This window comes from Elgaria multicarinata, chromosome 4, assembly GCF_023053635.1.
Source record: "Elgaria multicarinata webbii isolate HBS135686 ecotype San Diego chromosome 4, rElgMul1.1.pri, whole genome shotgun sequence".
NCBI lineage: Eukaryota > Metazoa > Chordata > Lepidosauria > Squamata > Anguidae > Elgaria > Elgaria multicarinata.
In genome coordinates this window covers 103,327,503-103,340,029 of record NC_086174.1, presented here as the reverse complement: position 1 = coordinate 103,340,029, position 12,527 = coordinate 103,327,503, and the positions used below count along the sequence as shown (strand labels likewise).

Sequence of the window (12,527 nt, the reverse complement as noted above, 5' to 3'; positions counted from 1 at the left end):
TAACTTCAAAAGAGATAAGGACTTGCAAAGCAATCTTCCTCTATAGTAGCATTCATCTGTACAAATGATTTTTCATTTGCTAAGTACGGCCAGACATACTAACAGATACATGAAATTAGTAGTGTGCTTGTTGCGTGGAAGCTATTGTCATGGAATTCTTTACATGGTCAAGAAGTGTTGTTCAACTTGTAAAGCCTTGCAGATTTCTTAAACAGTATTAACCTATGACTAGTTATTTGATTAGCATTCAACACGTTGGTTATTTAACTAATATTTAATGTAGATGAATGATGCATACACGCAAGGCCCATTTTAAATCTCTAAAAGCCTGGGCTGCGGCCACCTCTTACCTGGACAAGCGCAGGGTGCTCAGGCCATTCTTGCAAGAGGGCTTTCACTTCTTTAGTGAAGTTTTCAAGCACATGCTGGCACTGTCGTACTTGTTGAATATTAGGATGATGATAAAAGTCATACGGCCCTTCAATCTGCAGGGTGAGTTCCGAAGATCCTTCTTCAAAAAGGGTATTCTGCAGTATTGTACTAACCAGAAGGTGGCTGCCATGAATATTATCATTCATTTCAGAACCTTACATTTGGGGAGGAGATGGGGAAGACAGAGAAAAAGAGGACAGGTAAAAAGCAAGGTCTGAGAGAAACAAATGCATCGTACTGTGGAGCAGTGACAGCCCTTCCCAACAATACATCACAAGGAGCACATCTCCGAAATGTGCAATCTGGCAGATGCCCCACTAAAATGAGGGCACAAACAGGCCTCTAAGGCATGTCCTCTGTTTGTGCAACCCACACCATGAAACAGGCCATGAACACTTTGGTTCTGATGCACATAGCCCACTTGGATCTAAGCAGCTGTCCACATATTTTATTGTTTAAAAACTTTAAACCCCACCTTTTAGGGTAAACCCTCCCAATGCAGTATACAGCAAAATTTTAAACCACGGAACATAATAAAAGAGGAAGAAGCACAACGGTAAAATCAAAATTAACGTTTAAAACCAGGCAGCATCATACACAGAACAGTTATAGGCCACAGTGGCAGATGTGATTTGGAACAGAGTTCCAATTGATGTCCATCAGGGCCACTACCAAGAAGGCCCTACTCCTTGTACCTGCCAGCCCAATTGCTCTTTTAATTCCCAGTCTAATTGTGGGCACACAAACAGGGCCTCCAAAGCTGATCTCAGAGTGATCCATCCCTACCCTACAGAACTCAGAATCAACCTAGTATACCTTTCTGCTTATACTACTTGTGTAGCAAACCAACAAGATCACAAAGAATCATTTTAATAGCTGGCCATTCCACCCCCACCCCAGCCACTGGATGTTAGCAAAGCTCAATTATCCAAGACATCTTTGTTTTGTTTAATTGTGTTTTTAGTGTTATCTAGAGTTTTGTCCTCAATGAGCAAAAATAAATGCTCTTTGTTAATGTTCCTCACTGGATCATATTATCTATGAAGAAGCAGGAGATTATTTGTTTTTGCCCTGGGCAGTGGGAGAAGTTTTCAAACTCTGGTCCCTTTGAAGCTTACACGAGATGCTTTAATGAGAAGAGCAGGAGTAGTGGATATGTTACCCAAAGGACAACTTGCCATTACTTCTGATCTCCCCCTACAATCTGCAAGTGGCAGAATAGTGTTGGATTCTGTTCTAGGCCCGCTCTTAGTTTATACAAGTGACGGGAAGGCCCCTCACAAACTGTAGAGCGGCATAGAATTTTCTGCCGTGCACCAGGCGGTGGTGGTGCGGAGGTGGTTAGACAAATCAAAGTGCTCCCTGAAGGGAGAAGATGGGCAAAAGCCACTGAAGCACAGCATTCCTAAAGACACAGAAGAAAAGCCTTACCAATCAAAGGATAGAAGTGAGCCACCAGTGAGGCACCAGTCTGATAACAGGAAAGAAACACATTCAAATGATCCTTTCCCTGATGGGAGGCCAGGTTTTGCTGATACCACAAGGAGCGTGCAAAATAAAGGCATAGTTGCTGATGAACCTTCATTACTGTTTTCATTGAGAGATGGGAAAGGAGAGGTTTTCCAGAGACTGCTTCATTTTCCAAACCTTCCTCCATTTCTATTTTCCCCTCGAGGCTCGCCTGAGCTGTAATGTCTTCAAAATCCTGTAAATCATATTTAAATATCTTTTTAATGGCAACTTATGGTACTGCATTTTAAAATAAGCAAGGTTTACAAATTTCAAAGGAGATGCTTGCAAGGAATAGTATCAGGAAGAAACAGGTGGCTGCTTATTGTATGCAAACTCGAGACATAGGGCCTGTTTGCAGTTAATGACAGCCCATGGATTAAACAAACCATATGTTGACCACCGGGGCTAAACAACCGATCAGTCTAGGTTAGGGTTACAATCGTCCCCCTAGACTGCAGTATCTGACTCAATCTGCAGTGAGTGGGGTCAGTTTGTGGATTTTCCAGGAATTTTCACTTTGGGTGGGTGGGTTCAAATTATGGACGAATTTGTGCAAATTATGGTCATATTTATGCAAATTGCTCAGAAGTTTGCACGAATTGCAGAACTCTCCTCTCCCACAAATGTGCAAAAAGTTCCTGGAGTTTAGGGAACAGTCCATGGCCTGATTCAAGGACGCAGAGCAAGACCACGGAACTCCGTCAAGCCAAAACAGAAACTGATTTCCCAGCAACATCCCTAGTTGCATGTATCCTCAGGTCATCTAGTGAGCCAAAGGTTGCCACACACCGTTTCACTGGACCTCTGGGAATTGAGCATATTTGTGCTCAACAGACCACAAGTCTGGAAACTAAAAGTGGTTGCCTCTCCATGTAGCAAGCCTTGCAGTGGCACTACACAGAAAGCGATTACAAGTTCTGCCATTGCATCAAGGCTTGTGATGGCGGCATTATCTGCTCTATATTGTATTAGGAATCTTCCTTAACTTGTCAATACTAAAAACAGACTTGACTCTTAGCCCCAAACAAAACAGAAGAGCTAAGTTAAGTGGAGTGAAGGTGACAATAACAACAACAAAACCCATAAGAATTGTCTAACAACAACAACAACAACAGAAGTTTAACCAGGTTAACTATAAACGTATTAGCATTTTAATAATTAAATGCTCCTATTATTTTTGTAGTTTTTATTTATTTATTTCATTTCTATACTGCCCAATAGCCGGAGCTCTCTGGGCGGTTCACAAAAATTAAAACCATTCAAGTTATTAAAGTTATGTAGAACTAAATCCAAACTCAAATGTTTCCTCTAATTTATCATTAATACAATAATCTTTGCAAGTAATGTAAACATTTGCAATATGAGTATTTTACCCCCCTTTCCAATCCTCTCAATATTTTACCCCTTTCCAATCCTCCTTTTATGAATGAAGAGCTGAGAATGACACCGAACAACTTCTTGAAGACAGATCAGAAATATGAACCTAGGCTCCAAACATGTATCTCTTAGACACATAGCTTGGGTTCACACAACATGCTTACCCACCCTGGGTTATGATGTTGTCTGAACGCAGTGGGTTTTCCACAGTGTGGGTTATCGTGTTATCGGAGCACACTGCATTTTCTGCAGGGTGATTTGTTAACCATGCAGTGTGGTTTATTTTTCTCAAATAAGGCATGGTTTCTTTTTGGATTGTTCAGGGTCGTTAACAAGTCACACTGCATGGTAATAAGCAAACCTGCAGAAAAAGCACTCTGTTCACACAACACAATAACCCACCCTGTGGAAAATGTGCTATGTTCAGACAATATGATAACCCACAGTTCAACAACCCACACTGGGTGGGTTAATGTGTTGTGTGAACCCAACCACATCCCATCTAATCTACTTCTTAGCAGTCAAGCTATTTATATTCATAATTTTTCCAAATCTGTAAACTGTTCTCCCTGGAACAACAACACCCCCCCCCCCCCGCCCCAAAATTTTCACTTAAAGTAGTAGTTGCCTACCTTCTCATGAAGAGGAAATCTCTTCCTGAATTCTCTCTCTTCCTCCTCCTCTTCACTGAGGCCACTTCCATGGCTCTTGGTCTTGTACCTATAAAGACTGTTCTTTTGTTCCTCTTCTTCCTGGGCCTGACGCTCCTGTTCGTCCCATTCATTTATAATTACCTAAGAAAAGAAAAGCAACCACTTGGTCTGAGAAATTCCAACGGACTCATGCAGGCTAATTCCACAGATGTCTTGTTATTAGACACTTAGTGAGTGTGAGCCCATTCCTGTGTCAAAGTCTCTAGTCAGCAGGCTCAGTTGTCTGTGCCAACTTTGTGACCAGAACAAACAGTGACAGCTTATAGTGCTTTTACACCGACTGCTTTGAAACACTTTGCTTCCCACCCACCCAACCCACACGTATGGTTTCAAGGCTTATTTTAAGTTGGCTTTTGGTTGAGATTTTCAGTGGCTGTTAAGTTTTGATTATAGGTCTTTCTGGATGTCGTTTGTTTTATCTGTATTTTTTTTAAAAAAAATATTTGTTGCAAATTGCTTTGTGCAATAAATTCATACATACGGTAAAACAGTAGTGTAACCATTCTTAAATAGTCAGCTTTCATTTGCCAAATCCATCTAACTTAGTTTAACTTAACTTCCCGAAGAAAATTTCCCTGTGAGATACAAGGAGAAGGAGGAACGAAATTGCCCTTCCAGGGCTCTAAAACTTTAACGATATATTAACTTTTAAGTTAGAACACCGTACCTGACACAAATGTCTAAAAAGCTGCAGGGATTTATGGTCCAGTTCTCCCTTGGAGAGCACATGGCAATGGAGATACAATAAAGCGTTCACGAGCAGCTGCTCCTGGGTCAGGCACATCCTCTGCTCTCCGTCAGAACCTTCAGCAGAGTATTTCAGAGATAACCTCTTAAGGCCATGAAGGACGTCCAGAGAGTTCACTGAGCACAGAGAATCAGCATGGGAAAGGTAACTGGGAAAGGCGCCACTAACGGACGGGAACGACAGCAGAGAAGCAACAAGGGCGCCGAGTTTGGCTGGACTGACAAAACTGCTGAATGCTGTTCTATGGACTTCAGAAGCCACGAGGCGCAGCCCATGCTGCACCTGCAAAATGGCAGCTTGCAGAGGAATCACTGCGTCCGGGTAGGCAGCATAGTCCTCTGCCAAATGCTTCCTGAACTGATGGTGGGACTGCTGCCAGGCCGCTTCCTCGTTGAGCACATTCTGTACCACTTGGAGAGACTGGGATTTATCCGTATGGAGGAACTGCACAAGGCGTGTCAAGAGATCCTGGACTTTCGAAGTCTGAGCAATGCTGCTGACATACTGATGAACTTCCTGATACAAGAACTCGTGCGAAGGAGCTCGCGGTCTAAAGGCTTGCTTCTGGCCGAGGCTGGCAATTTGATCCTTTAGCTTCTGGATCCTTTGGCATAACATCCTGAGAGAGGATAAGATGCATCACTTGAAAAGGGCAGGCCATCAATTACGGTTTAAAAGATACTACTGAAACTCCTCAAAAGAAAAGAAAATTAAGTGGCGCCTCTCTAATTTCTTTACTTCCCTTTACTTATTTATTTATTTATTACATTTTTATGCCGCCTAACAGCCGAAGTTCTCTGGGCGGTTCACAAAAATTAAAATCATGAAGAGCATAAAAACAACCAACAATCTAAAAACACAAATCCAAAATACAATATAAAAAGCACAACCAGGATAAAAAAACACACAGCAAAAATTGATATAGGTTAAAATATGGAATTTAAATAGCAAAGTTTGAGTTTAAGTTAGGTGTTAAAATACTGAGAAAATAAAAAGGTCTTCAGCTGGTGACGGAAGGAATAGTGTAGGTGCCAGCCGAACCTCTCTGGGGAGCTCGTTCCACAGCTGGGGTGCCACAGCAGAGAAAGCCCTTCTCCTAGTAGCCACCTGCCTCACTTCCTTTGGCAGGGGCTCATGGGGAAGGACCCCTGTGGATGATCTTAAGGTCCGGGCAGGCCCATATGGGAGGAGGCGTTCCTTCAAATAACCTGACCCCAAACCAGCACTTTGAATCGGGCCCGGACCTGGACTGGCAGCCAATGAAGTTGTAAAAGGACTGGCATGATGTTCCATTGAGACCTCAAGAAAGTCCCTATTGTTCTCTGTGAAAAAAGGCAGTGCTTGCTTTGATTCAGCATTCTTCACCAAGGGCCACTGGAAGCTCCCAATTACCCCAAGGGCATCTCTCTCTCTCTCTCTCTCTGCAGTAGCTGCTCACTCTCAGCAGGGGCTTCCCTAGCTTTTTCCTTTAGTCTTGGACTGTCTGGTGTGATCTGGGCTACTGGAGGAAGCTTTGGGGGTGGGGAGCCAGGAGACCTGCTGCTTGACAGCTGTAAGGTGATGGTGGGGTGTGTGTGTGTGTGTGTGTGTGTGTGTGTGTGTGTGTGTGTGTGTAAAAAGAGCTCAGGAGTAATCTGCCAATTAGGTGGTGGGTGAAGACCAGAAGAGAAAAAGAACAACATGACTGGTGGTGCACTGTGCAGGCACTGGAGAGGAAATTGACTGTGTTGGTAGTAGAGCGTGGAACTGTGCTGGGACATTTTGCAGCACCGAGAGCAGCAGAGCACTCAGTGACAAGAAAAGACAAGAGAGCTTCGGCTATTGGGAGGTATAGAAATGCGATAAATAAATAAATAAAATATGAAAAGGGTCCATCCCAATCCAACGACCAAGTGAGCCTGCTGGAATTTACCCGCTGAGAGAGGGAAGAAAAGAGCATGCCCACCAGCCCATAAAAGGCCCTCAAGTGGCCTCAGCAGTTGTGACTGGAGCTGAAGTGGCTCCTGCTTAAAAAATGCTGAAGATCACTGCTTTGATCCAATTCATGACTTGCATGGGAACCAAAACAATCAGAGTAACATATCGATTCAACCCAAACTTTCTCCCCCACATTCTTTGTCACACAGGTGGCAAACTGAGGAGAGCAAGGCCACAAGAACCCTGGGTGTTGAGTGGAATAACCCAAGGCCCTGACTCAAAACAGGGATCGGATGCCATGGGCAACAGGACTACTCCCGCCATTATCAGTCAACCTTTCAAAGAAAGTAAACATTTAAAAAATTCTTAAGGTGTCTCAGTCCTCATTGAATCTCAAAGTTACCTGATATGAGGGTGACCGTGACTGCAGATAGTTTCGTCTTCAAGATCTTTCCCCGTTTGTAACTGAGTTGACAGATTGTGTGTTTTCCATTCGCATTCAAGATGGTGCAACTGAAAGCATCATACAAAACGTGCAGGTTTGTTTCAAAATAACATTCTGTTATCATTCTAATGGGGGTGGGGAAACTCTGTTCTGGTGTACTAAGAATCTACAGAAAATTCTGGCTGTTGCAAGTCTTCAACAAGGTATTAAGCCATGAAAGGCAAATGGAACCTCCACGTCTAGAAGCGAGAGCCAATGCCTTGATACCTTGCCCATTAAGCTCCCTAGAGGTCATCTGGCTGATCACTCTTCTAAGCAGAATGTTGAACTGCAGGGATCCTTGCTCTGCTCTTATATTCTGTGATGGGGAGAACTGCCCATGCTTTCAAGATGATTTTAAGTGCTACATTTGAATATTTATGCATATATTTATGCATTTGATAGGGCTTTACTTGATTACCCATGTATAAGCTCATCTTCTGTTCTGCAAAATGAGTTAGGTCTTGTACCCTTGCTAAAGGCAGTTCATTTTTCATGCTAAATATTGTGTTCTTTTCTATTTGTAGGATGGCGAACATCTATTTATTTATTTATTTTATTACATTTATATACCGCCCCACAGCCGAAGCTCTCTGGGCGGTTTACAACGATTAAAAATGGTAAACATTAAAAGTATACAAAATTTAAAAACCATCAAAAACATAAAAAACAGTATAAAAACAGTATCCATCTAACTTTGCCTTGCCACCTATTTGAACCTGTTCCTACAGTTTTGCAGCTATTTGACACTTTAAAATGGCATTATTAAAGACAAGGCAAAGAAATACACATTCATTCCACACACTCACCTCTTCCTCTGCATACTTGAGTTTGTATTTCCTTTTCACCGCAGGATCAAACTGAGTCTGTGGAAGCCACAGTTGAATCTGCAGCAGACCTAGACTGACCCAGAGACTGCCTCGCTGAGCAGTTTCAGGCAAGTTCTGCAGTCCTCCTTCCTGCCCAAAGAACTGCTGCAAACAAGTCAGCCAGAGGCAGAGAATCTGCTCCGGCAATAGGTCCCAAGCAGCAACATCCCTGAGTATTTTGCAAAGGTATGGAAAAGCCACCGGCTCCTTGGTGAAGACCTTGTCACAGTTTCGGAGAAACTCCTCTTGCAGTTCTACTGGAAGCAGGTCTTTGAGAGCCATGAGTTGCCTGTGCAACATGACACATTGGAACTGGGAATCTGTAAACCTGAAAGAAGAAAAACAGAGGAAATTCAACTAAGTATGAAGTAGGGCTCAACAACTAGAGAGATCCCAGAGACAAATCTGGCTACCTGGGGAATATCACCTAGCCTCCTGCCACTAACACAGAAGCAAGGAATTGTGGCTTTAGCAGCAGGCCTTGCCGACGCTGAACTGGGGCCTGGGGACTAACCCATCATCCGCCCTCTCATCTTCAAAAGTGCTCCTCCTTTAAGACTAGTCGTTGGCCAGGGGTATAAGCCGTCTCTTACTTTCTGGCTTTAGAGGACATGGCTGTGAGATCAATCATCGTTAATACCTAAATTCAGCAATAGTAGAAAAGGCCAAGTTGGTCCACAGAATCGTGCTGGCTTCCTGCAGTTGCTGTGCTCTCTCCAGCCATTCTCCCAGGGTCACATTGGAGGCGGAAAGAACAGGAAGGCCCGTCACATCCCATTGGCTCCACTTGCTGCTGCTAGTTAGAATTTCAGAGAGGCACTTGGAGAAAACTGCTCGACTCAAAATACCCACACCCTAAATTAACAAAAATCAAAATGTACATTTAAAGCACTGATAAGCATTTCCACAATTAAAATTAAAAGCGGTAAGCCATGGACCTAAGAAGCTGGGCATTTCAGAGAACATGTTATCAAAACATAGAACCATCAGAAGGCACTGAAGTTTAAAAAGTGCACCAGGGTGGGAGGGACAGGATCTCCACCACCAACAGCCCACATGTATTTAAACTCTGCTTCCGCACTCAATTCATTTCTACTTCAGCAATAAAATAACCCTCAAATCTGCACCTTCACTAGGGTGAATATTATTACGTATAAATAAAAGTCAAGCCCTGACTCTTCATGCTGTCCTTGTGCTGCCATGTACCCTAGATGTATGCACACACTGCAGACATTCACGTCTATAGAGGAAAAGCAAAGGTGGGGGGAGGGAATTTGGTCACCCTGTGGAGTTGGAAGCAACATGGCTACACAGTTTAGTGAAACAGAAACAAGGGAGATGCATGGCCCTCACCTGTACTATCACTCCAAATGTTATCTACTTCACTTTGCTTCATATAAAGCAACTATCTTCTATGGAAGATAGCAAAGCAACTAGAATCAAAGACAATGTTGGGCTAGAAGAAAAACTTGCTCCCATTCTTATGACATTTGGAACATTAAATGTTTGGGTATCATGCAGAGGAGAGCGTTGCTCCACCTCAATTGTGCTTCCGCTCTCCTGTGCTTTCTCCCAGATAAATCAATGGTCATGATAGGAAAATGTGAACACAAATGATCGTATGGATTTCACTAGTTTTACACAACTTATTCCATTAAATTTCACTAATTCTACACAACTTATTCCATTGAATACACTGTCAATTTTTGAGGCAGGGAATGGAAGAATGGGAGGAGGGAAATAGCAGGAGGCTGCAGCTGTGAATAGGAACCCCACTATTTATTTTTGCAATGTTAAGACACATTTTCAAGCTTCTGAGAGTTTTAGGAAGTAGAAACTTGTTTTTTGAAAAGCAAAGCCAAGTTGCACTTTTCCAGATGGTGAATTTAGCACCAGATACTACAATCTTCAGTTACGCAGAAGAATCATCTTGATTGTAGCATGGCACAAACAAAAATGAACAGCAAGTTGTAAGAGTAATTACTGCAATAAATGAAAAACTCCTCCCAATTAACAGGCCATTCAATGTCACTTTAATTAGGAGCACTGTAGGAGATGAGTAAGAGTGGTGGGTTAGATCTATATTTAAACTAGCACAAGCTGTAAAAAAACACACTCAAAAAACTACACACAAAGCCTATTCAGCTCTAGAAGCTAATGCAAACACCATGCAAGACAGTGAGGACCTTTACATCCTATGTACTAACACGAACTTCTTCTCCGAACGTGGATGCTTATGTCACTGAAACAGCACGATCCAAAGCAAGAGGGAGGTATCAGTAGGTTTGGGGGAGCCCTAAAGTTTGTGGAAGTACATATAATCTTTAAGAGGAAGGGGGGGACGGACTCTCAGTCGACATCCCCATCTTGATCAGACAATAGACCAGACTTTAAAAATGTACCTTCTCCTACACAACCTTTATAAATATTCACATTTCTCACACAAACCTGAACAGAACAGTCCATGAGAGACTTTGGCATCTTCTTCTCTTCCATGGATAGTGGCTGCCAGGATAGCCAGCGCTGTGGATCTAAAGTTACAGTACTGCTCCAGAATGCTGCTAAAGCAGCACTCACCAGTTCTGACCACAAGAGAGAAATTTCTTCTGCAGAGACCTAAAGTGCAGGCAGGACAAAAGTTCATAAGACACAAGGTGTCCAAACATTATTTGCCAGTTTTCTTTGAAGGGGGCTCCAATAAACTGTGTGAAAGTGTTACTTCTTACGGGATAATTACTGAGAGCATTACCTGCCCCAAATAGGAATGAACTTTTTAGTTGCAAAGGGCAAACTTGGACAGAACCCCCCACCTCCCCGCTCCAACCACCCCATCCACCCCGTTTAACCCACTGCCTGTATGTTGAGCTATTCTAACCTTCGCTGGATAAGCAGTAACCAGGAGGAAACAGGGGAATACTGAGTCAGAAGAGCTGCAAATAATTTCAGTATGTTCAGTGTACTAAATCTATCTAGAAGCAGGCAGACAGTAGGAAGTCGGAGAAGTTGTTGTGCATGAGCGGAAACAGTGCCTGCAGCGCACCCACCTCTTCCGCTTTACCACACAACCCACAATCAGCTCCTGTGCAGTGTAATGTGCAAACTTGGACCACTGCACTGTTTAGGGGATAAACAACCCAGTGTTTAACCAATGGTTTGTTGCTGGGTTTAGTCCCTCAACAACCCAGCAGTCCGGGTTCACATGTCATGCTGGTCGTGGGTTGTGTGGTAAAGTAGAAGAGGCGAGAGCACTGCAGGGAGCTGATTTTTGGACATACCTCCCAACAGACTGGACAACTGGAACCAGAGAACACCTCTAGGCAGCCAAGTATGAGGTGCCATGGCATAAGAAGCTCTTTTCGCCCAAGGGTCCCGTTTGCACAGGAGGAGTTATGGGGCCATACGCCAGCAGTGGGTGAGGCCACAGCGGTTCACTCACTCACTCACTCACATCCCCATGCATGCTATTCACACATACTAGGCACAGGAAGGTGGGAGACTACAGGGAGGGGAGGTTCAACACTCCCGTCACTGCAGCAGCTCTCTGGTGAGGTGGCTTACTTGCCTTTCCTGAGGTTCAGGCTGAGTGAAGTTGACTGAGCCACCGCCTCATGGTGCCAGGAGCGCCTTGAAGTGGCAGCTCAGTTAGGGTTTGGGAACTGCAACCTCAAGCGTCTTTCCACAGCAGCTAAAAAGTTCTCCCTACTTGGAGGGGAAGAGGCCTCAATGGGGGCCTTGAGGACTAGAAGAAAATTCAGCCTGAGGGCCAGTCATGTCCCATCCCTTCCAAAAGTAACATCTGTGACAGACTAAGCACCCAGACAAAGAAGGTGGAAGTGGTTCATTAATTCACAATGAATGTTTTCTCCAGTCACCAGAACACATGTCCATCTTTCCTTTAGTTTGTACTAAACATAAATGGTTTGTCTAACATGAATTGGGAATACCAAATGATCACTTTTGTGTTTGAATACCAGCTAGGTAATCATATCACTTGTAAAGAAAAAAGAAATAAAAAAAGAGGAGAGTTTGCTGAAATTTATTACCTTATGAAGCTCCAACAGGTAACAAAATCCTTGAAGCTGTTGAGAGGTAGTTGGTGTCAACTTAAGGCAAAAAGCAATAAATTGCCTTATTTCTGAACATATGCTTAATTGTCGACTGTTGCCATTCCTGAGAGAAGACAAAGAATAGCCACTGAACCGCTGGTTGATGACCCATACACAATAGGGGAAGGCCAAGGTACAACAATAGTGAAAGAAAATAGGGAAACGATTTCACATCCGTTAGAAATTTAGCCACATTCAAAATGATCCAAGTCCAATAAGGAACTTCCACAAATCCTCAATCCGTAGGCCTCCCTTCTGCAGATGTTCAGGCGTATGGCCCAAACATTTGCCTATTTTATTTATTGTCAGAATACTACTAGGCATTACTATAATGTCTGCCTAATAGATTTTTGTATGATTGTTATATGA

At 43.3% G+C, this 12,527-nt stretch overlaps 1 protein-coding gene across 1 annotated transcript in view; it reads right to left on the bottom strand.

Annotated features, from left to right (window-relative positions):
- The window catches only part of MDN1 (midasin AAA ATPase 1), a 119,069-nt gene that overhangs the window by 38,284 nt on the left and 68,258 nt on the right, over positions 1–12,527 (bottom strand). The window contains exons 58-66 of the mRNA XM_063124877.1: positions 12,096–12,222; positions 10,501–10,668; positions 8,693–8,907; positions 7,993–8,380; positions 7,103–7,212; positions 4,702–5,401; positions 3,954–4,115; positions 1,864–2,137; positions 351–586 (exon numbers count right to left, since the gene is read on the bottom strand). Coding sequence (XP_062980947.1) covers positions 351–586; positions 1,864–2,137; positions 3,954–4,115; positions 4,702–5,401; positions 7,103–7,212; positions 7,993–8,380; positions 8,693–8,907; positions 10,501–10,668; positions 12,096–12,222 — 2,380 coding nt within the window. The remainder of the gene's footprint in view (positions 1–350; positions 587–1,863; positions 2,138–3,953; positions 4,116–4,701; positions 5,402–7,102; positions 7,213–7,992; positions 8,381–8,692; positions 8,908–10,500; positions 10,669–12,095; positions 12,223–12,527) is intronic.